Source organism: Rhipicephalus microplus, chromosome 5 (genome assembly GCF_043290135.1).
Source record: "Rhipicephalus microplus isolate Deutch F79 chromosome 5, USDA_Rmic, whole genome shotgun sequence".
Taxonomy (NCBI): Eukaryota; Metazoa; Arthropoda; class Arachnida; order Ixodida; family Ixodidae; genus Rhipicephalus; species Rhipicephalus microplus.
This window is the reverse complement of record NC_134704.1, coordinates 144,103,613-144,130,089: the sequence shown is the minus strand read 5'-3', so window position 1 is coordinate 144,130,089 and position 26,477 is coordinate 144,103,613. Positions and strand designations below refer to the sequence as shown.

The following is a 26,477-nucleotide window of genomic DNA, read 5'->3' as shown; positions in this document are numbered from 1 at the left end:
TATCATGAGTCATGCTGAATTCTGTCGAAGAGATGAGCGTACAAACATATTCTCAGAATATTCAATACTTGCTTTATCAAGCGGGTGTGAAGTAGCTCTGATAGACATACAACGGGTAGAATACTGCCGCTTCTAACAACAACAACAACAACAACAACAACAACAACAACAACAACAACAACAACAACAACAACAACAACAACAACAACAACAACAACAACAACAACAACAACAACAACAACAACAACAACAACAACAACAACAACAACAACAACAACAACAACAATGTTATTATTGTTATTATTATTATTAATATTATTATTAGAGGTGTTTTTATATCGTGAAACCACCACGTGAATAGGAAGGACGCCGTATATTGAGGGCACAGAAAATTTTCACCATCTGGTGTTCTTTAAAAGGCGCAGGCATTCCACAGCAGGCGGGCCTCTAACATATCGTCTCCAGCGTACTAGCGCTTCCAGCAGACAGTTTCGAAATGAACAACTGCATTTTTGAGTTCAGTCTGTTTGTTGCTGTTCATGATAATGTTGTTGAGCCGCCACCACGCTGAACATTAGGTATGGGTCACCAAGGTGGCAAGTGAGTTGAGCGCGTTTTTGCTGGTGCTCTAATTGTGAAATTAAAGTGAACGTGGCGGATGCTATTTGGTGGGATGTGAAAGAGTTTTTTGCCTCATAGAAAAATGCGGATGTACCAATGCTTGTATTTGATTTAGGAACTAACGCAACGAAGACTGCTGTGGGTATTGCATTGAAAGGCTCATTATACTCTGATACGAGTTACACTTTCCAATTTTTCGTAATCCTGACACGAGTGGTTTTTGTTGCACCCTGTTCTGATGCACATGCTTGAAAGACCATGTATCCGCCTTAAATAACTTTTCTGACAAATAAATCTTCAGTTGTCAGAGCAAGCGTGGCCCTTCTCCGCCTCTTCGGTCCGTCTGTTTTTTAGTGAGCTTCAACAAGATTTTCAATGATGAACGTAATCTAACTGGCCCAACTTGCCATCTTGCTGAAACAAAGAGCTTTAGTGCTGGCGTTCTGTGCAGTAAAAAACAGACACTGTCACTGTCGCACAGATTTGGCACTACCGTTTAATAAATAGTGATTTTTCCGTGCCGGCATCTTTGGCAAGTGTGGCAGTAACTATTCACTCAAGGTTGTTCACAAACATTGAAGTAAGGTGACATGTTCGTTAGAATACTAAACGTATCTCAAGGCAAATTGAACCAAATAAGTTAAGAGAATGGGACATTTCAGTTGAGCGTTTACTGTGCAAATTGCACCCCGCACTCAAGTGAAGATCCGGATGCGTACTACGAAAGTGCAGCTAGAGTCGCACGGGACTGCGTATCTCGACGAAGCAATGTGAACTAAACACGTGTGTGTATGCAATGTGCATGTGTAACTACGCGTGCTACTTGCTTGCCTACGTGGTTGCATGCAGTGAAGAGTACGTAAATCAGGATTTCATGGGACCGCAGAGAATATCTGAATGAACCAAACTGCGAATTATCCAAAATGTGCGGAAAACAATGAAGAATTATCTGTTTCACCAACCCAGCTTTATGGTATTGATATATAGGTAAACAATTGTCATATTACACGTAAAGGCGTCGTCAAAGTCACAATTTTTTTCATCCTGCGACTTGGTTCTCAATACAGTCATTGTTCCTGGCTTCCACTCAAAACGTGCTCTGCACCATTCCTTATTGCGCACCGCCAACGCCACAACCACGCTCACGGAATGACGGAATGGTAGTTCTTCTGGAGTTTAAGTGCCCGGCAATTGACAGTTCACCCATCGCGATACAGCAAAAATATTTGACGCCAGCTCACTTACCGTGGCTGAAATCTCGTTTTGTGACACTGCTCGCGGATTTCATTAAGCAAAAACAAAGCTACTGAGTGCCATATGCACATTCGTACAGAACCGTGCCCTATCATAGGTGAAGACAGCCATGCATACATTGCCGTTTCGTGCGCATTGTCAACGAACGCCGCTCTCGCTCTTTTGAGTCTGGCTTTTGCGGCACTTCACTCTCGGCGTGCTCCGAAGATTGTCGTGCGGCAGCATCCGGCTGAAAGTGCCGTAAGGCAAGAGAGCTTGATGCCCTCAGACAATGCTTATGCTGATAAGAACCAGGAAACACGTTCAACTTATGCCATTTTGCGAATTACTACTGGTTAAACTGTGGAGCGTTTACCGTGTGCTCCTAGTCATACCCGATAGTGGCAAGCTAGGTGATAAATTAAAATTACATCAATGTCTAGCATTATGGTTCTTATGAAAAAATTTGTATCCATCTATCTGTAAGAATGCCCCTGATGCGGTAAAGCTGATGAGTAGGGCATATTTTGTCCTATTGAAACAAAACACGATTGATAAAGGAAACTGATGAGCCATAGTTAATTTCCTCCTCCTCGACTAGCTTCAACACTAACTAGAAAGGGAAGATGTTTGAGGTTCGGAATGGGTCCCCTCGATGACTCGAGTGCACGGTGGCAGCGCGAAGGAAGAGCCGTAGTCCGGTGAAGAGACGCTTTATTGCAGCCTCAGGCCACTGCCCGAGTCCAAGCCCGAACATCCGCTCTAGTTAAGAACGTGCCGTTCTATGCTGAACTAGAACAGTTCTAAGCAAAAAAAAAAATCTAGCAACATTGTGCATCGGCCTTGGACGCGTGGGCGTCAACGCGGTTGACGCGTGCCAGTGGTTGCGCGCCCTTTTCCTCCACAGGGGCGACTAGACGCTTTTGACGCGTTGGCGCGTGCACACGCGTGCCAGTGGTTGGCACTTAACAGCACTCGGTAATGACGTACCGCGGGGGAGGTAATGCTCGTCTCCCTGCCGCCACTATCTTTCGGTCAGCCAAGTGGTCGGTCTCAATGGCACGCGTGCATGCCAACAATGGCGTAAACTCAGACGGTGGCGCCTGACCTGCCTCCTGCCAGACGTTCTTTCGAGTAAGCTTTCCCCTTCTAATCCCGAACGGGGGCGACCTTGATGGCTCCGCTCGTGAACCGTGCGAACGAAGAAGTGTCCTTTCTTTCCCATGCTCGGGTCTTCCGCTTTCGCCTTCGCGGAACCAATCAGCTTCGCTAGTTGACGGGCCGGGAACTGGCTATGCGCTCTACATCTGAAACCTATTGAAACCTTCTACACTACTGAAACCATTAACAAGATGAAATTGAAGTTCTTGGAACACCCTTCCTACTACCAAGACCTAGCTTCATGCGACTTTCACATATTTGGGCCACCAATTAGTGCCTTGTGCGGTCTACTTTAACGTGCAAAATGTGGTGCAAAAGGGGCTTCCCGACCAACAGAAGACACTTCGTTTGGAAAGAATACGTAAGTAGGTTGATCAATGTGCCAAGTGCATCGTTAAAAAGGGATACTACGTACAAAAATGTGTACAGTATAACCCTATGTTGACGTTAATAAACATTATAACGAAAAGTATAGACGATTCCTTGCTTGATTGATATGTGCGGTTTAACGTCCCAAAACCAGAATATGATTATGAGAGACGCCGTGTGCGGGGCTACGGAAATTTCGACCAACTGGGGTTGTTCAACGTGCACCTAAGTATGGGCACACGGGCATACAGCACTTCTGCCACCATCAGAAATGCAGCCGCTGCAGCCGGGGTTCAATCCCACGACCTGCAGGTCAGCAGCCGAGTGTTTTAGCCACTATACCACTGCGGCGGGGCTAGATAATTTCTTTCTTGCCCTCGTATATATATAGAAATGTTATCCCGAGCTGAAGAAAACATCAGTCGTTTACATGAAATTTAGACTACTGTATTGAGAATGCTATTTATTTGAGCATGAAGTTTGGTTGCTTAGCACGTTTTGACAAATGGTAATCAGCAGGACAATTCATAAGGTTTTTACATCCATCCATTATGCACACTGAGGAGTGCAGTCATGATTGATCTAGTTACGGAGTCCAGTTAAGCTCGCATAAGCGTTCTCCGGCACAAAACGCTGCAGGACAAGGAAGGACTTCACTTTTTACAAGCACATCGGCGCTTCTCTAGCAGAAAGTTTTGGTTCTTTCTATAGAAGTATCAGTTCTCCCCTCTTCTCAGCTTCCTGAGATCAAACGCTTGCTACAATCTTTCCTGTAGACACAGTGGTACATGCCCCAACGCACAAGTCACAGCTAAGTGACACAGTCCTCAAGACGCAAAGCCCTGTGCGTACCCAGTCTTGCAGACAATTATTGATTGCTATGACATGAGAGACATTGGATGGTGTAACGAAGTATGTTTGTAAAATGGAAATTCGCTCTGCTATAATTTTGCTAACGAAACGTGTAAGCATTGGTTTCGATAGCGCTTTTAAGGGGGACCTAAATATACTTCGCGCAACTCTGTCACAGAACGAGCGCTAAACAAGAGCGCGGCGCCAAATCCTTGCGACAACGGGTGGCAGAAACGCCGCGAGGTAAAAAAGAAAAAAAAATTGCCCGCAGCTTCCCTCGGAGGAACACTGAGGAGGATGCGGACCATATAATTGGTTAACAAGGTGTTAAAGTGCGACTTACTTGGGTCGATGGCTAAATTGGTTAACGTGGTTGTGAAATGGGGTGGTAAATTGCGACTTACTTGGGTCGATGTCTAAATTGGTTAACGTGGTTGTAGGAGGGGGTGTTAAATGAGTGAACACGTACACACGTATGCGAAAGGGCGGCGCTGGTCGAAGGGACGTCGATCATTGTGTTTGTGGATTCGTTGGAATTCATTTCACCGCGACCTTGGACGTCGACGCGCCGTACAAACCAACCGACGAGCGGCAACTGAGCGAGCGAGCGCCGACCTTGAGTATATATACAGCACGACGGCGCATGCACTGTCAGCTGTTGAATGTTCTCGAAGCGCGACACCACATGCGCGTCCACTGGAGAATCAGGAGAATTGTAGATGTCGAACGCGGTGTGTAGAGGAGGAAGGGTGCACAGATGGTGGAGGAGTGAAGCGCGCGCGGTGTGTAGAGGAGGAAGGGATGCACAGATGGTGGAAGAGTGGGCGACGGCGCGACGGCGCATGCGCGCGCGTCAGCTGTCGAATGTTCGAGAAGCGGTGCGGACGGCGCGGACGGCGCGGACGGCGCACTACAAGGCGCGAGTATAAGATGCTCCGCATCTAAAAAAAGAAAGCCAACATCCAGGGCTCCCGGGCGCGCGCTCTCCCCGCAGAAGCACGGCTTCGCAGACGATCCTCCTCACCCCACATCGGCGGCCCAGCAAGACCGCGATTTTTCTAGAACGAAGGAGGCGGGGTCAGACCGAGTGAATCATCCTCCGGAGAGGGCAGTCGAACCGTCTCGTGCCTCTCCCCAGCCTTCGCTGCGTATCGCGCCGACGAAATGACGAGAAACATCTGGAAAGTCGCGCGCAAGGTATTTAACCGAGCAGCCGAGACGAGAAATCAGGAGGAGACGGAAAGTTAGCGCCGGAGCGCGTAGGGATTCCGCCGTGGAGTCGGCGAAGGTTCTGCCCGTAGTGACAGAACAGGAGGAGACGGAAGTGAGCGCCAGAGTGCGTAGAGAGTCCGCCGTGTAGTCGGCGAAGTTTTTGGTCCGTAGGGACGGCTCGAGCTACAGGCAAGAGCGTGGGTTTACCGCTATCGAGCGAAGACGCGGGCAACAGCTGCGTGTGTGAAGCCGACGGATTTCCGGCGAAGAAGTTTGAAGCTTCGAGAGTGGCCATTTGAGGACGCGAGGTTTCCTGGAAGAGAAACTTCGAGAACTACGGAACGACAACAACGCTGGACTTTGAGTGAGTGATTCTCGGAAGAGTATCATTCAGACTTTTGTTCCAAGGACTTTGGACTGAATAGGTTTTCTATCTCTTTAGTCCTTAAGTGTCTTGGTTGTTCAATGCATGCGACTGCATTGTAGTGCGTATTGTTGTCTGTGTCAGTTGTTTTGAGTGTGGCTGATTGTACTGTGTAGTACGTTGTCTGATTGGTGACGTATTGTATGTAACTATTGTGGAGTGTGCATTTTTGTGTATTATTTTCGATCTGCCATTTTCGAGAATATAATATTTGTTTTGTTTATCAACTCTCGACTCTGACTTGTTCTTTGGACCACAGCCGGCGTCCGCTGGCGCGCCAAAAAGGACCACTTCTAAATTGTCCACGCTTTCGTGGTGCGGTTCGGGGGGCCGATACTTCGACCCTTGGAATTAGCCCGGCGATCGCCTCCCTAATAACGGGACAGGTGTGACAATTAATCTGGCGTCCGCGATACAGGACCTTTTGGTGCACAGTGTGTCCAAAGTAGTGAGAAAGAGCCTCGAGTTGTTGATAGTGCTATCGGAACGATTTTGTGTGTTGTTCAGTGTTCTCGTTAACGAGTGCAGGAGAGTGTTCCGATAGACTGATTTAGGCAGATACTTTTTGCACGCGGCAAGGTTTTAGTTGCGAGTTGCGAGACACAATGGATCTCGAAAAGTTAGTTGCTCTTGGTGAAAAGATGGGTCTTTCTGGCGCCGAACTACGGAAGTGGGTCACCCAGAAGGAAAAAGAAGAAAAAGAGAGAGCCAAAGAAGAAAAAGCAGCCGAGCTGGAAAGAGAGAGGTTGGCGGCAGAGAGGGCCAAGGAGGAAAAGGCAGCTGAGTTGGAGAGAGAAAGGCTGGCCGCTGAAAGGGCGAGAGAAGAAAGAGAAGCAAAGGAGCGACAGCTGAAAGAAGAAAGAGAGGCAAAAGAGCGACAGCTGAAGGAAGAACGAGAGCAGCAATTGAAGTTGGAGCTGGAGAGAGAAAAGTTGGCAGCCGAAAGGGCGAGAGAAGAAAGAGAAGCGAGGGAGCGCCAGCTGAAAGAAGAAAGAGAGGAAAGGGAGCGGCAGCGGCAGCACGAGATGGAACTCGAGCGGCTCCGTTTGCAACAGCGAAGTGAAACTCCCGTCCAAGCTAGAGTTGAAAGCAGCGAACGGGAAGATCACGGCTTCCGCTTGAACCCAAGCAAGTTGCTCGTAGCGTTTGATGAAAGGAAGGACGACCTAGACGCGTACCTCCACAGATTCGAGACGATTGCGAAGAGCCAGAATTGGCCGGAACATCAATGGGCAACTGCTTTGAGTACTTGCTTGAGTGGTGAAGCGCTCAGTGTGTACGGTAGGCTGACGCCGACCGATGCAGCCAACTACGCAAAGGTGAAAGCGGCTTTGTTGAAGCGATTTAGATTCACTGTGGAAGGATTCCGGGACAGATTTCGGACAGGAAAGCCAGCTGATGGTGAGACGGCTACGCAGTATGCCGCCCGACTTTGCCATTATTTCGACAGATGGATTGAACTTTCAGGGACAGCACAGGAGTACGAGGAGCTTAGAGAGCTCCTAATTAGAGAACAATTTCTTACTAGTTGCCACCCAAGCCTGTCGCTGTATTTGAAAGAGAGGAAGGCTGAGTCATTTGAAGGAATGCTTGAATTGGCTGATCAATTCTTAGAAGCGCAAGGAGGAACTAATTTGGCCAAGGTCAAGAAGGATTGTCCCGATGATTCGAAGAAATTTGCTCCTGAAGAAAAGAAGCGTGCACCAGAGAGCATGCAGCGATGTTTTCTGTGTAACCGAGTGGGTCATCGCGCGAAAAACTGTCGAACGATCTTTACGAGCCCTACGGTAGTGAAATGTTTTAAGTGTGGTCAGACTGGGCACAAAGCAGATGCATGTCGGAACGGAGTGAGTCAAACTCACCAGGTATCCTGTGTGCAAGCAGCACCGAAATCTGATAATAATGCCGGCACTGATGGATTCGTAGAGTTGAAGAATGGGGAGAAAATTCCTATTGTGGGGGCTGTAATGTCAAAACAGCCAACCGGGGTTACGAAGGGAATGCCAACGCTGCCTGGAAAAGTTGCGGGCAAAAAAATTACGGTGTTAAGAGATACCGGCAGTTCCACTGTTATCGTGCGGAGAAATTTGGTACGGGAAAGTGAGTTGACAGGCAGAACGAAACCGGTTTGCCTAATTGACCGTACGGTTCGGATGCTTCCCGAAGCAGAAATTGAGGTTGAAACCCCGTACTTCAGCGGGAAGGTTACCGCTCTATGTATGACGACCCCCCTGTATGACCTTGTCATCGGAAACATCGACGGGGCGCGAGGGCCAAGTGATCCAGAATGTTTGGGAGAAGACCCGAAGATAGAGCCCTCGCCAACACAGCGGCCGCGAGATACAATGGAGGAGCATCCCGTGACGGGTCTCACTAGAGCCCAAGGTGAAGCTGCGGCGCAAGAGACAGCGAAGGAGAAGACGATCGTGTCGAATAAGTTCACAGGCCGAGCAACTGGACGTACGTCGGCACGACCTCAACCGACTGACAGTGTAAAGGAGACGGAGTTGGCCAGCCGGGAAAAATGTAGAGGCATGATCAAGCGGGTAAATAAACAGACAGGACCCGTCGAATGTAATGACCCGTTAACGGTGCCGGAAGTGACAACGATGGCTGAGACGCCGCCTCAGATATCGTCGTTGGAAAGGGCTCGCCGAAAGGGAACGTGGAAAAACAAGAAGAAGTCGAGCGAGCACCGCAAGAAAGGGCGCAAGCGCCACTCAAAGTACACAGGATAGGTGCTGAGGTGGAATCAGAATGTGTCTGGCAGGGCTGAGTGACATATATTGTGTTAATGTTCTCGTTATTCTGTGTCTCAAGTGTATGTCGAGCGAGTCAGTGTTCTGTGCGATGATGTGATGTATAGTGTTGTATAATTGTTGTATAGACAGAACTTTGTACGTTTGTATTGTTTAGAATGTGTGATGAAGTGTTGTAGGCATGTACCTGTGGCTATATTTCATGTGTTGTGGAATTGAACTACAATGTACGATTGTATTGAGTGATATATTGTGAATGTGAAGTGTCATGAGCGACGGATTGTGTTACAGTCTGTGAGAATGTGTGGTGACTGTTCGCGCTCGTTTGTGTGGTTTTGAATATTATGAGATAATATTCTTAAAGTGGGGTGCAGTGTCACAGAACGAGCGCTAAACAAGAGCGCGCCGCCAAATCCTTGCGACAACGGGCGGCAGAAACGCCGCGAGGTAAAAAAGAAAAAAAAAGAAAGCCAACATCCAGGGCTCCCGGGCGCGCGCTCTCCCCGCAGAAGCACGGCTTCGCAGACGATCCTCCTCACCCCACATCGGCGGCCCAGCAAGACCGCGATTTTTCTAGAACGAAGGAGGCGGGGTCAGACCGAGTGAATCATCCTCCGGAGAGGGCAGTCGAACCGTCTCGTGCCTCTCCCCAGCCTTCGCTGCGTATCGCGCCGACGAAATGACGAGAAACATCTGGAAAGTCGCGCGCAAGGTATTTAACCGAGCAGCCGAGACGAGAAATCAGGAGGAGACGGAAAGTTAGCGCCGGAGCGCGTAGGGATTCCGCCGTGGAGTCGGCGAAGGTTCTGCCCGTAGTGACAGAACAGGAGGAGACAGAAGTGAGCGCCAGAGTGCGTAGAGAGTCCGCCGTGTTGTCGGCGAAGTTTTTGGTCCGTAGGGACGGCTCGAGCTACAGGCAAGAGCGTGGGTTTACCGCTATCGAGCGAAGACGCGGGCAACAGCTGCGTGTGTGAAGCCGACGGATTTCCGGCGAAGAAGTTTGAAGCTTGGAGAGTGGCCATTTGAGGACGCGAGGTTTCCTGGAAGAGAAACTTCGAGAACTACGGAACGACAACAACGCTGGACTTTGAGTGAGTGATTCTCGGAAGAGTATCATTCAGACTTTTGTTCCAAGGACTTTGGACTGAATAGGTTTTCTATCTCTTTAGTCCTTAAGTGTCTTGGTTGTTCAATGCATGCGACTGCATTGTAGTGCGTATTGTTGTCTGTGTCAGTTGTTTTGAGTGTGGCTGATTGTACTGTGTAGTACGTTGTCTGATTGGTGACTTATTGTATGTAACTATTGTGGAGTGTGCATTTTTGTGTATTATTTTCGATCTGCCATTTTCGAGAATATAATATTTGTTTTGTTTATCAACTCTCGACTCTGACTTGTTCTTTGGACCACAGCCGGCGTCCGCTGGCGCGCCAAAAAGGACCACTTCTAAATTGTCCACGCTTTCGTGGTGCGGTTCGGGGGGCCGATACTTCGACCCTTGGAATTAGCCCGGTGATCGCCTCCCTAATAACGGGACAGGTGTGACAAACTCATATAAAGAAAGTTCGCGGAAATGGATCTGCAGAGACGCTAAAGAGTTTAGACACAGTGACCCTGCAGTGGCCTTTCACCTTTCAAGAAGTTGAGATAAACATAAAGTCGGAATAGACAGTCAACTAAACGCCGTATCAGCTTATTAACAGTTTGGAGAGCGTATTCAGAATGAGTGGCATCCTTTCGTCCGTAACCTCTACGCCTTATTAAGTTGGCGGTTAAGCTATGCAAAGCGTATAGCACACAGTATTTTTGCTAGGGGGCCAGCTGTATAGAAACCACGAGTTATAGAATGTATTGACTCTTAACAAATCAATTCCGAAGGATATTCTACAAACGAATCTAAGTAGAAAAGTAGATCCAGAAAAGGAAAGGCCGTAATGTTAATGTGAAGAGCGTACAATTTTACCTCGTGTGTAGTGCATGCCATACACTGGAGGTGAGGGTATGGGTGCAAAAAAGAGAAAGAAGAGAGAAAAATAAGGACTGCAATCACATAGCAGTACAATTTGACTCGCATGTCCGAGTACTTTGTCATACGTGATTTCCACGCTCTGACATTAAAGTGAGAAGCACATGTCTTCTTTTTTTTAGAATTCAACGTGCTCTATGTGAGTCACGGGGGTCACTGACGAACTCGAAGACGCTAGCTCAAGAGCACCCAACACTCACTCCAGGCTCTCGGTTTGTACCGTCAGTCAAAAATCATGCGTATTTCATTCATTTCTTTGTTTTCCTCAGGTAACTCGTAGAAAACGAACCAGCGTTTGTTGGGGCAGTGTATGATGCCTCCCGCGTAGCATATTTGAGTTTGGCTGTGGCAATGACCTTCACTGGGTCTTTGGGAGTTAAACGTAGGTACATAATGTGCGAAAGTTAGCTCTGACATTGCTGAATTAAGTTCGCACCTTCTGAATGAAGGCAGATGCATTCAGTGTAATGCCCGTGCATACTAAATTTTTACATTTGTTGGCACCGTGTTCACTTATTATTCCTGGGCTTTTCTTTTACATCGCAGGTAGTGCTGAACTCATGGATGCTTTCAGGTATGGTACACAAGTTTTATAGGTTAATATTTCACCCACCTAGCTACTGAAAAATGTACAGAACAATGCTTACTATAATTTTCATCACATAAATTTTTCTGAATATGAATTTAGGCGAACGAATTACTTGGCACAACAATGACGCACCCATCAAATTCGTATTAACCACTCTCTCAAGAGGGCTAAGGTTACAAAGAATAATTTATTTAGCAAGGATTAACAAAAATTTTAAAATAGCAATAATAAAACTGTCTGCGTTTCGATCACATGGACATTTTTCTCAGTAACACAAAATAAAAGACATTTTTCTAACAAACAAAATATTTTTAACGAACAATTTTTATTTTTTATGTTCAACAAATAATAAAGCATAGGCATACATGCATTCGACACACTTTCATCACTTTGTACTTGTAACCAGACTTGAAAAAAAATAACTCCATAAAAAACAAGTAAGACATTGTGGGCCACTGACCACACTAGAGCGAGCATAACATTTAGGTTTGCCTACTGCCGTAAAGGAGCATCATTGCATTGGCTCTATTTCTAGGAAAAATATTTTCAGACTCAACCTCACAGTGTCGTGTCGCTGTTCTCAACAGTTTTCGTAGAGACGTCCTGCCATGAATTTTCAGCTATGTTAGCCGATTTTTTGGTGAAATTGACTAGATATATGCATAGAAGCTAATTGACTAACGTTTTCTCGTTCGGCTACACTGTTGTACGTATCGTCTTTCAACCTTTATTCGTGCTTGCAGCTTTTATATGACCAAAAGGCTTTGTTTATATCCTTTATTTTCAACACTTCGATCATAGTGCTCCTATTTCCCACTACACATAAATATTCCGACTAACAGCTTCTCATATCATACTACATGACAACTATTAGATTTATTCTGTGATATCGAACGTTGATATCGATGCGAAACGCGCGAGACGTATTTTTAACGAAGGTGCCAATATATGACACCTTGATTGCCTGAGGCACACCACTCATACAATACGTCATGACTGCCAGCTGTGCTGGCCTAAAACGTTCAGTAAGCACGAGCAAACAGCAATTTATAGCTGTTCTCTGCAGAAATATTAGGCGATTTTACATACACTGTCCCTAGAGCTTTGTTTAAGAAGTGGAAAGAGCACCTGGAGAAAGTTGCAGCATGCAGAAGTAGAAACAAATGTAAATAGCAGAGGCACATAATAAAAATGGCAGAAGACTGAGTTATATTGCATAAATATGAATACGGCAAACGTGTTGAAATAGACGTGAGTGACGATTACAATAGAGCTATATTAAGAAGGTTCGTTGAGGTGTGGCTCATAGACACTTATACATGCTTAGTGACTCAAGATTTTGAAGCGGTTGCTTGAAAAACGCCATTTTCGAGGTAACTAGTCTAATGTCCTACTCATAATTTATTAATGAGTTTTAATGAACAGCACTGGTACATGTTCATGTTCCTTCAAATTGGATGCGCCTTAAATTACACAGTGCTCTACAATGAATGAGAAATGGCGCGGGGGGAAAAAGTCGGTAAATCCGCGACTGTCAGAAGACTATTGTTAAAACTCAAAACTCAACCGCTCAGGTCCTCTAGGTTTTGTTTACCTAACCACCACAAGTCGTATATCTCAACTCAGGCACACGTACGCTGCAAATATCTGAGTTACGATGTGAACTAGCAAAAGTGCGTGGACATTTTCAGTGGCCGTAAATGTTCTACCCCGCAAGCTGATCGTATTGACCAAGAGTCACACAGAAGACTACATCGAAAGTCCAAACTATCCCGATGACTATTACCCTCAGGACATACAAATTCAGTACAAAGTTGAGGTAAGTGGCGAGAATATGCCTTGCGTTCGAATTGCACAAATGAGTAGGAAATTATAGTTGGAATCCCGCCAGAAATGGCTTCACTGACAATTGATTTTGTGACTTAGTTGATTTAAAGAGCTTTTAGTTTAAATCAAGATGGAATATTTCAGGTTTTCTTACTTGACCATACCATTTTTTTTACCCTCGTGTGTTAGCATGAAAGATTCCTGCGAAAGTGTGCTAAATTAGAAGGCTTCAAAGTATAGTATAGCTAAACAAACGCGAGGAACAAAAGAGGCTGACTACTCAAACCTAGTGGCCATAGGTAATATAGACAATGTTAGGTGCACATTTCTTACAGTTTCGGAAAAATCGCTAGTTATAAAACTTAAATTGTGATCATAGCCTCTTTCTAGTATCTATATTATTCTGTAAATTTTCTGTAAAATACCAAGCAGAGAAATAGACTACGTAATAGTCGGACATGAAAGAATTCAGTTTTTACGGGATAGGGAAAATCCGTATGATGTCGAGAACACAGCGGATGACTGTAAGGCTTCCACCCAAATCAATAATTAGCACCTCATAGGTCAACCAAGAACAATGCAGATATTAATAAAAGTTCCAATATCTAAGATAGTGGTGCTGCAACATTAGTCATGCATGTTATATATATGATTCGTTATTTTGCTGTCGTCTTCATGAAAGAAAACAGTGTAATTTGTAAGATGTGCACGTGCAAAAGGGTATATAAAGTCCTAGACGAAAAAAAAAATAACCGGTAAATTTTGGTCAGGCTTGCTCGCGCCTAACATTCTTTTGTATTGAAGAGCACCTCACAACCAGTGGCTAGAAAAGAAATCAATAGATGCACTTTCATATTCATTTTTTGATTCGCGTTCATATGTTTGAAACATATAACCTTAAAGCGTGTGTTTGAAGAAATTTTATGTATTAAGACCACCTGCTACCTGACACCGATAGGCGAAAAAAGAAGACTGTTCCACACTTGCCGTCACTACTACGAACGGCACTGAGTAACAATCTCAGGTTTAAATGCACATTTACGTATACTCGGCAAAATGTACGGTGGATGACCACAGCCGTTTCTTGCTAGTTCGTTAGTTTTCGTTAAGTTTGTGCCTAGTAAATAAAAAACTAGGCTTTCAAAGTCATGCGACTTCACTTATTGAGACGCAAAACAAAGAACAATCAACTGAAGGAAAGTATAGGGGCGTTAATTGTAGTTTGCTGGTATAAAGGCGAATAAATTAAATTGAACTAAAAGGCAACATGCCACTGGTACGTACCAAACATGTAACATAAGAATAAAGCAGCTAACGCAGTTGCTTGGGCGAGTTGGTTTGACATAATCCACATAAAAACAGCGCCAAAAATGAGGGACAAGAAAAGAAGGAGACAGACAGTGGCTGTCTGTTTTTTTTCTTGTCTCTCGTTATTGGCAGTGCCACTGTCTGTCTTCTTCGTTTTTGGTCCCTCGTCATTGGCGCTGTTTTTATGTGAATAAGAATAAAGCCTTTCAGTGCTCTACCTATTAAGCTACGGTGACGGTCGTACAGTGAGAAAAAGGCACAAGCTTATGAACCACAAGATTAACGAGAACACTTCCTTAGCACAGCAGGACTTATTTTTGTCTGAATAAGCTTGTTGCTTTAAGTAGCATATAAATTAATTTTTGGATAAATAAAAAAATTTCTTTAGCACAGCATCTGCTACTGAAGTATCGGATAGGTAGTTATTGTAAAGAAACAACAAAGGAAACATTAGAAGTTATTCGTGTTCACAAAAACGTAAGTGCGTATTTTAGCGACAAAATTTTGTAAATGAGAAAGAAAATCGCAGCAATGAGGCCTTCTCAAAACCTTATTTTGTTTTCCGATTTTATGACGATACCGACAATGTAAGGCTGCAATTTCCGTACTATCTTCTATTTCTCTAGCGAGATCATAATGCGCCTATACAAAAACCAAAATATATATTTTTTAAAAGCATTAAAAGATAAGCCTCCTACGCATCACCTTGTCCTGAGCACACACTTTAAGGACAGTTACGCCACATGGGGCGTTTTTCGTTCTACAACACACTTGGACATGTAGCCTTCCTTTGCTGAGGTGCGCAGGATTTTTCTGGGTCACAACTGGAGTTAGCGTTATCACCGAGACATACAATTTTTCAGTAGGAAATTCTCAAGGACTTAGTTTCAAGAAATGAGTATTGAAGCAACACGGATGACGCATATTGTCATACATGTGCGCAGTGTTGCTCATTGGGAGAGGGGTGGTGGTAATATTTTACCTTTTCCACTTTGTCTAGTACTAAAGAAAACAAGCTTGTCAGTGGATTAGAAAATCGGAAATGCGGAGAGGAGGTGCTTCCCACGATAAGACACCTTCAGAAAGAAGTAAAGAAAAAGCGACATCAATGGCCTTCTACCGTCATCACTGTCAAAAACCTGCGTGACAGTCACCTTTCATTTGCAGCAATGGCGGGGAACCCACGACAAACTAAATAAATGGGGCAGGTTTGCCTCTTCTTGCTCAGACGATGAAGAGAGGGGCTGTCCCCCCCCCCCTCCCCTTTCAGGCAAATGCCTCTGTACATTGCAATGGAATCGAAGTACACCACAAGCACACTCTACATACTGTGCAAGACTAAAACGACCTTCGAAAGTTCTTCAGAGTGCAGGTCTTACAGCGTCAGCCTTTATCTATGACATCCGTGCAGGCCAAACTGGGCAACGAGGTTCTACAGGAGATGGCGCGAATCCAGGTGACGTTCGAGGTCTTCCTTATGGAGCGCAGCGCCTTCTGCCACAAGGACGGTCTCGACATCGTCGACAGAACCGGAGAAGTGAGAGCGTAAGGGGGTCTCGGAATACCAGCGCGCGCCTCGCATATCTATAACTAGATTGAACGCGCGCGTCGGGTGATGCGTTTTACATTGATATATCTATTGGCCACTTAGATGTCATGACAGGAGTCTTTTACACCACGCGCCTTCTATAACATCCATTTACTTTTCTCCTGTCGTATAGTCAAGCCCCATCGGTACTTTTTGTACTGTCATGCAGTTCGCACTGTTACAAAAAATTCGCACTGTTACAAATGAGAACATAGCAGCCAAATACAGAACGGATCGCGAATATCATGTTTGCGATATTTGTACGAAATCAAAGTGATCAGAAGGTTACGAGGATGCGAGTAATTCTCAAGTTTGTGTAAAGTAAGAATAGCACACGTGTATGCCCTTATCCGTAGTATCTACGCCACAGTAACATGTCTTTACGCTGAAATAAAGTGACCACGTGGAAGCTTGCATATCGAATGCATTTGAACATTAGGGATAACAAAAGGGTGTTCACGTCAGCAGGTGCAGGTGGCATAGCATAGTACAGTTTTAACAAGCTGTGTACAATAAAGCACTGTCCATTTATTTAAGACAAAAACTACAGCACATCCACGAAGTCAACGATGGCGAGCGTGCGAAGCTATTACGCGACATCCACGAAGTGATTGATGACAAAGGAGCTTGCTCCATCTATCCGTCTGTCTGTCTGTCTGTCTGTCTGTCTGACTGACTGACTGACTGCCTGTCCGTCCGTCCGTCCGTCCGTCCGTTCGTTCGTTCGTCTGTCTGTCTGTCTGTATGTCTGTCTGTCTGTCTGTCTGTCTGTCTGTCTGTCTGTCTGTCTGTCTGTCTGTCTGTCTGTCTGTCTGTCACAGCGCGCACCTCCATGTCATCACGGAATTAATTCGAATATTAGCGTTGCGAGTGTCATTTCGTAAACACATCGCGTACTAGGGGTGGCTACGATAGACAACTACATTTGAAGAAAAGCCCATCATGCGTTAAAGCGTTTAGCCCCTAAAAAAAGCAAACCTAATGTGTCAGGTCCGAGTCACCAAGTATAGGCTGCCTTCCAGTCCTCCCGGGAAGAGTTGGGTTGGGTGAGGATGGGGTTTTATCGACCACCCACAACATGTGTAAGATGTCACTGGAATTCTCTTCACAGTGCAGCCACTTGTCCATGCAAGCGGGGTTAAAGTGATGTAGCAATGCCGGGCAGAACGAAGTTCTCGTGTAAATACGACGGAGGATTCGCTCCTCCCTCTTCATGAGGCCCTTACAGGGTTTCGATAGGTGGGATTGTCAGGTTTTGTAATACGTGAGCTTGCGATGTTTGCCGTTCTGTCTGTTGTTAGACCTACGTAACTGACACTGCGTGTGTGAAAGTGATGCTTTCACACACGCAGTCTTTTGTTCTAGTGCAGTGATTGCTCTCACTACTGTCCGTGCAGGTACTGTGGTCCACAGAGCGGTCGCAACTTCCTGATGGATGACAGCGTGGTCTTGATGCGCATGTACACAGATGCGAATGGCCGTGACCGGGGATTCCGGATCCGTGTTCGCCTCTACGAGTCGCCCTGTGGTGGACTCTTGCGGGTCTTTCGGTCGGGGTACATCACCTCCCCTGACTACCCGTACAGCTATGGGGCACACAGGTTGTGCGTATGGAGGATACAGGTGAAAACGAGGTGTTTCAAAACAAATAAACCGATGATGCTACCCCAGAGCGTAATTTATTGCATTTTATTATTTGAAAGGCAACCTCAAATATACTGCGTTATTAACAACTAGCACGGTTTATTTAATTATTTATTACTTGCTTATTTATCTATTTATTTGTTTCAATTTTTCTCTTTGTTTGCGCACACAACAAGTGGCAGAGATATTCAAACGTTATAGGTATAAACAAAAAAATTCGATGTGGTGGATGATTTTTATGATCGACATGCTGTTCCAATATGGAAGAACACATACTACCAACGACAGTAAGGCTTTTTGCATTGTCGGGACTCAACAATATAATAATGCTTTCTTATTGTTGAATGCTCATTTGGACAGCATTGGCCCTAATGGTGTCTCTGCATTTCTCGGCGGTTCAAAAGGCGGTGAAAGACCTCTATGGTTTTTGAGAACGATGGACTGGTGTGAACGCCTTTGACTTGTGGTGAAGTTCCACACCCTGTAGTGAATTCAGTGCCTCTCTCTTTTCCCCATCCCCTTTCTTCTTTCGTCTTTCTATTATTCTTTCCTACTTCCCCAGCGTAGGGTGGCCAGCCTCAAGACTTTCTGCTTAACCTCTCTGCCTTCTACCTTTCTATTTGCTTCTTTCTTTGACATCCACGGCATTGAATTGAAAATAACCTATAAATATTCATCATAAACGTTTTTGGAACAAGAGTTTCATCACATGACTAAACGGTGAAGATGAAAAGGGGCTTCAAGGTATTTTATATATAGATTGGCGTCATTTAATTGCTGTATTCACTTCTGAAAACAACCTCTAACAGCAGGACTTAAAATTTTCCCAATTTTCGACATGGCATTTTCGTCTTGAATAAATTTACGTGAAGACCTAAATGTAGGGGGTCATATGCTGGGCAAACAAAGGCAGGCTCTTGGGTTCAATTCATTTGAATTCCACAGCTATGTACTGCATTGCGCAATTGACCAGTCAAAGTTTTTACAAGATCAGGTTGTATACCGTTCAGAGGGCTCTCCCTAAACTTTTTTAACTTGTTATATGCTGGTATAGTTTAACAACGAACATGTATAATTACAATTTTCATGGTATTATAAAGCCAGCTTCCTTCAGACACACAATGAAGCAGATATTTTTGATGTATTGAGACATTAGTCAGCCTAATTCACGTCACAGAAAAAGAAATGTGGCCTGCTCAATTACGCTAGCATGTTTTTTTTTTCGCGCAGCAACGCTCTAAAACTCATTTTAGGGCAATTTTAAATGAAGTAGTAAAGAGAGAGTAATAGAGAGGAAAGACAGGGAGGTTAACAAAGCTTGGCTCGGGAAATGGAGTAGTAATGAACCTAATAACGTTTCACGTTCAACGTTTCAATGCACAGAGCAGCATATAACAGCACAAGGATGTTGGGTACGAAGGGCACTGTGTCTGACTGTGTGTAAACGTAAATATTCGAGCTAATGAGCTCGCAGAGGCTCTGACTTATACCTACATTGGTTCCTAAGGCAATGTATATCTGTACACAAACATTCGTTCGCATAATTAATTTGGCTAAAAAATTGAATGAAAGAACAATTTTACAAGGTATAAAATTCGTCGCGAACGCTGTGTAGCAAACCTAAACGACACGATCAGAGTACCTTCGGCAAATATAGGCCCTGATTTCTGTAGCACCACGCCGGACAGACAGTCGATGCGATTGTTTTCCTCAGCGTCAGCTTCAAGAAGTCGGCCATCAGCAAGGGAGTGCCATGTGTGATAGTGTGCAAGTGCTACGTGCCATAAATCTCTAAAGCCTTCCTGGAACAGAAACATACCGAGGTTTTAGTTGGCATTCAATGCAACACCATTTCTGTCGAGGATGCAAAAGCAATCTTTGTATATTTGGTGTACCGTGTAACCTGTCCTCTCACGCACTACATTATGCGAAAGAGTTCACAAGCATGTCCCAAGACTGTGTGGCACAGTTATGGCAGCATGTTGAAAGATGAGACTGACAAAGGTGAATGAAGAGCAAAACGTTTCGTGTCTGATGAAATTTTGATACTTGATTTACAGGCCGTCTATGGCATGCGCATCAAGTTAAGCTTCGATGGCTACTTCGATATCAGAAGTGATGACCACGACACCTGCTTCATGGACTACCTTGAGATTAGCCGGTCGGGCAACTTCCAAAAGGATTCACAGCGGTAAGATCACACGCCGCAGATTCTTAGCGAACGCACCCATCTAATTATTAGAAATGTAATAACAAGCACTGGATAAACTAAAGCATCACAAACATGCCTGCGTAAAAACTCTTCGTAAAGCATATGTCAGCTGTGTGGCTTCTCATTTTTGAAGTGATCCTACTACACGATGGTAAGGCCGCTCGTCAAAGTAAGCACTTCACTCCTCACAGCTGGATCCACGAACAATTTTTACAGGAAATAAGAACTTGTGATAGAGATGCTCATGTGAAATGGCAAAATGTATCGTAATGCCATGACCACAAGGAGACAGTGGTTACCACAACAAATTACTTTCGGAGGTTACAGCATTCCATTCAAATCGAACGATAATATAATTTGGCGTTTATGGTCGCTCAGCAAAGTACTCACGCTGCATTCAAGATTTATTTTCTGTACCGAACTGTCACACACATTTAGGTGTGCGATGGTTCACACATCCTAGCTTTAAAAAATGAAACTTGAACTACATTTCAAAGTACCACAGAGGTCGCTCATCTCCAGCTCCTACTAAGCGAATTTATGGTGCGTCTAGACAAGGGTCGCTTTTAAAAAGGCAGTCACCTATCAAGGAGGTTGATGCAGAGGCGGAAAGCCATTGCGCTGACTTGTTCACGTTTTGTATGTGTATGTATGCGCGCACACTTAGAGAGAAACGCACGAACATGCCGGAAGGTACGTAGAAATGGCCGTCCACACAGAAAAAATTTGGTTCGCCTATTCACAATGGCGTATGTCCTCTCGGATCGTAATGGCTAGCCTACATAAAAGTCATTCTTCTTAGTCCAGAGGACAGGTCCTGTGCGCTTTGGCTCTTTTTAATTCTCAGTGCTAGTACCATCTGTTTCGATCGAGTGAATCTAGCAAAAACAAAAAACGACTGGGTAATGTTTTGATCCATGTAGGTACTGCGGGCAGACAAGGCCTAAGACTATCATGTCCACTACCAACAGGGTTGAGCTGAAGTTTGTTACGGACTGCTGCGAAGAAGGACGAGGATTCAAACTGCGCTATGACATTATCCCGTCTTGTAAGTACCCCACGAGGAAAGTTTCGGTGATGTAAAAAGTATTACTTTAGACAGCTGCTATCACGTACCTTTCATCAACTTCATTCATAATCGAGGTAAAGTATTATCGAAGAAGTACTTATTGTTGGGCTAGTTGGTTCGTCATACTGAGGGGTAATTCTAGACGCCTAAAGCACCACAGGAAAAAATAATCACAGAGAAAGAGCGTCAACTCGGAACTGATTTAATTGCGGGAGAAACGCAGGAATTATATAGCCGTACACGCATGTGCAGAGCACACTACTTCACCTAGTCATATGACCACAGACATAAACTGAGGACGTTCAACTGGCATATCTAATCAATCAACGAAGCGCAAAAATCAAACTCAGACTTGTGCAAGATGACTGACGTGTCACTTATACACAAGTCACCTTTTCTCTTTATCCAGAACGCTTCCATTATTTCACGGGCCAGAGCATCTGGGCTTTTGGCGAGGACAGAAACGCTTGAAAACCTCGCCTCACAAGCACAGGAACGGCAATGCGCTGGCAAATGTGCTCCGGAATTATTTCGAATAGAAAGCTCATGTTCCCTAATTCTCACGTTCAAACACCGTCCAGTTTGGCCGATGTAAACCCGGCCACAACTAAGTGGGATTAAGTACACCACACACACTACGCAAACCACATACATCGAAGCGTGTATTTTTCCACAGGTGGCGGCGGGTGCTCGGTGTTTTAGATATACGTGGGAATAGGCCAGCCAGCTTTCGTGGCGCAGAAAAAACAACATACACATTGTATCTGCTCGCCACGTTCTTAAGGTTGTGCGCTACCTTATGAACATATGGGACAACCATAGGTCGTTTATCCCTCGGCGGCCTGCATTTTCGTTTGCCCTTGAACTTTTGAAGGAGGGTTTCCGAAAAGGATACAATGGCAGAGTTAGTTAGGATAGCCAGCTGAATGCAGCCGCCTAACCTGATTCAAGTAGCTATCGTGCATCCTGTGATGGCAAGATTTCACTAGCGCGCCCTCGAGGCACATGGTTGCAATGGCTCTTTTTACAAGTTTAGAATGAGTTGCATCAAAAGGTGAAAGCTCTTTGCGCGAACGTGGATGATACGCCCAGCACACGTGTCGCTCCGAGAACATGATGCTCAAGTCTAAAAACTGCAATTTATTGTCAATGGGAAGCTCATGCAAAAAACGAAAGGCCGTTAGCATGTCTGAAAAGTGCTTAAATATCATCCACTAAACTAGTGGTGGTCGTCAGAGGGTTAGTGTTTAGAATAACTAAAAAGTCGTACACGTACCGAAAGACTTTCAGCACCTTTGCATCGTGAATTGCTTGAGCTAAAGCAGTGTCTAAGGCGGATAAGAACATGTTACACAGCACTGGAGTGACACAAGAGCCAATGCAGATCTCTTGTCGCTGAACGTAAAGATTGCCATCATGTCATACAAAGGTTGAGGTAAGATAAAATTCCAACAACGTCATAAAGTTATCTAGAGATACGCCTGCGGCCCTCTCGAACGCTAGAACTCCGTTCGTTTTAATACAGGTTCTGACGATTTTGAATAGCTCCGAGTGCGGCACAGAATAGGAAAGGTCTTCAACATCGACTGAAAAGCCGTACGCACCACCCTGGAGGCAGTGCAGAGTCTGCGTAACGTCATTCGAGTTCACTGCAAACGGGTCTGACTTCAACCGTGCTGAGGTGCTTGAGTAAAAATTTACTGACATGCAACTGCCACGAGTCACGATCACTCACAACGCACCTGAAAGGCATGTCAACCTTGTGTGTTTTTGCACTGAAGAACACTGACAGGGTTTCTTGCCTGGAGGTGCTAATAGCCTTAGAAATTTTTAAAAGTTCAAGATATTTACATAGCAGAATAGCTTTAGCCTTCACCTTGCTTGCTTGTGACGTCGTTGGTACGAAGTTCTGTGGAGCTTGAATAGCCTTTTCACTGAAGGCTTTGGCTGTCAGTACCACGAAACCACCTTCCTTGTAAGCTTTCATGAGCTGTAGATGGTTCCTCCGAAAGTGCGTGACGACAGCCTTCACCTCAGGGTGAAGATGCGTTCGCTGAACGTTCTTCAAAATAACGTCCACCCCATCCAATAGGCACCTTTTTCCGTCCTCTTCGGGTGCACCCTTGGCTATCCTCCTATTAGTAGCCAGTACTTCGTGAACCCGGAGGTTCGGTGTTACCAAGAACTTCGTTCCTTTCTTCAACAGGCTAGAAATTCGTTCAGGTAGCTCCACGTTGTCTAGCAAATGAAGCTCGGCTGGATCGGCAGGTACCCTCCTGGGTTTCTTAGGCAAAAAGTTTAGCGTGCATCGCCACCAAACCTCCGTTGTCTGGGCGATTACTCGATGATATCTTTTTAACTTGTGAAGAGCGTACTACCACATGTCCACCTCGAAGCACTTTGCTCGTAGACAGTCTTGCAGAAACTTGATTTGCCTCCAAACTTCAGATTTCCAGATCCGGCATACTCTCTTCGAATGGCCCATTGAAGGCTTGACTGTTCCGAACAAGGCTTGCACTTCAAGAGGAACTATTCCACTGTTGATGCAAAAAGCCAAATATCTTGCGTGACACGTAGCAGAGGCAATGTGTGCGACTAGTAGTAGTGGCTCCATGTTGGAAAGATTAGAACAGAAAGCAGGGCCCACTATAGAAGAAATGTAACTTAGAAGTAGTTGTTGTTGGGCTAGTTGGTTCGTCATACTGAGGGGTAATTCTAGACGCATAAAGCACCACAGGAAGAAATAATCACACAGAAAGAGCGTCAACTCGCAACTTATTTATTTGCAGGAGAAACGCAGGAAATATATAGCCGCACACGCATGTACAGAGCACACTACTTCACCTAGTCACATGGCCACAGACATAAACTGAGGACATTCAACTGGCATATCTAATCAATCAACGAAGCGCAAAAATCAAACTCAGACTTGTGCAAGATCACTGACGTGTCACTTATACACAAGCCACCTTTTTCCGTTATCCAGAACGCTTCCATTATTTCACGGGCCAGAGCATCTGGGCTTCTCGCGAGGACAGAAACGCTTGAAAACCTCGCCTCACAAGAACAGGAACGGTAATGCGCAGGAAAATGTGCTCCGTAATTATTTCGAATAGAAAGCTCATGTTCCCTAATTCTCACGTTCAAACACCGTCCAGTTTGGCCGATGTAAACCCAGCCACAACTAAGTGGGAATAAGTACACCACACCCACTACGCAAACTACATACATCGAAGCGTGTATTTTTCTACAGGTGGAGGCGCTCGGTGTTTTAGATATACGTGGGCAAAGGCCAGCCAGCTTTCGTGGCGCAGAAAAAACAACAAACACATTGTATCTGCTCGCCACGTTCTTGAAGTTGTGCGCTACCTTATGAACATATGGAACAACCATAGGTCGTTTATCCCTCGGCTGCCTGCACTTTTGTTTGCCCTTGAACTTTTGAAGGAGGGTTTCCGAAACGGATGCAATGACAGAGTTAGGATAGCCAGCTGAATGCAGCCGCCTAACCTGATTCAAGTAGCTATCCTGCATCTGTGATTATTTCTTCCTGTGGTGCTTTAGGCGTCAAGAATTACCCCTCAGTATTATCGAAGATTCTGCCATGGTACATTGACAGTTTCCTGAAAGTGTGAACTACATTGCATTAATAAGAAACATAGCACGATTTCGAACAACCAAGCAATGTTGTGGTTTGAGCACCTGCTCTGTAAAGTAGAGGACAAGTATGCAATAACGTAACTAGTGAAGAATAAACAGATTATCCAAGGAAAAGGGTAGAGCATGAATATTTTCGATGCTGATGATATGTGGGGTTCGGTTCAATGTCCCAAAACCACCATATGATTATGAGAGACGCCACACTGGTGGGCTCCGAAAATTTTGACCGCTTGGGGTTTTTTAACGTGCACCTAAATCTGAGCTCACGGGCTTACAGTACTTTCGCCTCCATCGAAAATACAGCCGCCGAAGCCGGGATTCAATCCCGCGACCTGCGGGTGAGCAGCCGAGTACCTTAGCCACTAGACCAACGTGGTGGGGCTATTTTCGAAGTTGTTCATTCCAAAGTTAAGAAAAAAAATGAGAAAATAATGCCGTATTGCCCGGATGATCACAGTTGTCAATATCAAACTAGCTAGGTAGGTGCTAGTTCTACCACCAAGATCTTAGTGCAACTGGAAGTTCTCAAAAGACAAACAGAATATATCGACTTTTACCGTTTTCTGAAAGCTAAACTGAATTCTAATGAATATCATGGTTCGGGTTAATGTAGAAAATTTTATTTATTATGTATAGCTAAATTTGGAAGTTTGTGTGTATGTTAGAGTGGTTCAATAAAAAAAACAGTAAACCTGAATTTCGGGCCTTCTGAGACGCTTTGTTTAGAGAACTTACTAAGATTGCTTTCCTGAGCTGCCATGGTATTAAAGTAATTGTAATGCTTCACTGCTGACCCACCGATTGCAGCATCAAATCCCAGCTATGGCAACCTCATTTTGATGGAGTCGAAATCCTAGATGCCCGTATACCTAATTCAGATGCACGTTAACTGAAACAAGGATATAAAAACTTTCGGATCCCTTCACTACGGCGTCCCTCATCATCAAATCGTGGTTTTGGAACGTAACAGAGCAGCACGCATTACTACGCAAGATTTTCTCTTTCGTTCGAATGAACGAAAGTGGGACTTTGTATTATTTATAAAAAACACGTGTGCCACATTTTACAAGTGACGAGCGCGTATGATTAGCGTGGTGTTTTCATACATGCCGAACACGCCCCGTTCTGAGTGCTGACGCAGCTAACATCCGCCTAATTTCGTTCTCGTCACGTGCATTTCATTCGCCTGCCGGTTATGACGGCAAGCTGGGCTAGTTCATATGAATTCATACGTAGAAATGTTCAGCGCTTACAAAGAAAGGACGGAAGATGAAATAATTGCGCAATACGTGTGGTTATGCTCCACTGAATGTGTACTGAGAAACACGCACAAAATAAACTGAAATATCATGAAGCGATATGTGACAGGGCTCCTCATTAAAATGAGGAAAGGGCTCACGTTGATTTGATTGATTTGTGGGGTTTAATGTCTCAAAACCACCATTTGATTATGAGAGACGCCGTAGTGGAGGGCTCCGGAAATTTTGACCACCTGGGGTTCTTTAACGTGCACCCGAATCTGAGTACACGGGCCTACATTTCCGCCTCCATCGGAAATGCAGCCGCCGCAGCCGGGAATCGAACCCGCGACCTGCGGGTCAGCAGCCAAGTACCTTAGCCACTAGACCACCACGGTGGGAGAAAGGGCTCACGTAAAGAAGCGCATATTTACGTGAAATTATTTCACATATGTGCATCTACACAACGTACTTTTGCGACAACGCTGTTACTGCATCGTGAAATGTACGGCTCGTGCACTGCTCTCAAGTCATTTTTGAAATTTGAAATCTGTTTGCGTATCGTTACAAAGATTTCTTGGTTCAATGAGCGACACTCAAAGCATGCGGTGCCTGATTATGTAAGGTGACACTTTTTCTTATCCTCGTGGTTACCTTTTCAGTTCAAGCCACAATTATTTACTAAAA

At 44.9% G+C, this 26,477-nt stretch overlaps 1 protein-coding gene across 5 annotated transcripts in view; it reads left to right on the top strand.

Annotated features, from left to right (window-relative positions):
* Nucleotides 1-26,477, top strand: part of LOC119173699 (proclotting enzyme) — a 74,225-nt gene that overhangs the window by 32,806 nt on the left and 14,942 nt on the right. For 2 of the 5 annotated variants that reach the window (XM_075896004.1, XM_075896005.1), the window contains exons 2-7: nt 11,202-11,229; nt 12,936-13,063; nt 15,791-15,924; nt 17,365-17,590; nt 19,672-19,802; nt 20,747-20,871. In XM_075896004.1, coding sequence (XP_075752119.1) covers nt 11,202-11,229; nt 12,936-13,063; nt 15,791-15,924; nt 17,365-17,590; nt 19,672-19,802; nt 20,747-20,871 — 772 coding nt within the window. Of the gene's footprint in view, nt 1-9,109; nt 9,723-11,201; nt 11,230-12,935; nt 13,064-15,790; nt 15,925-17,364; nt 17,591-19,671; nt 19,803-20,746; nt 20,872-26,477 lie in introns of those variants that run through there. The other 3 variants (XM_075896007.1, XM_075896009.1, XM_075896008.1) reach the window with 3 other exon arrangements.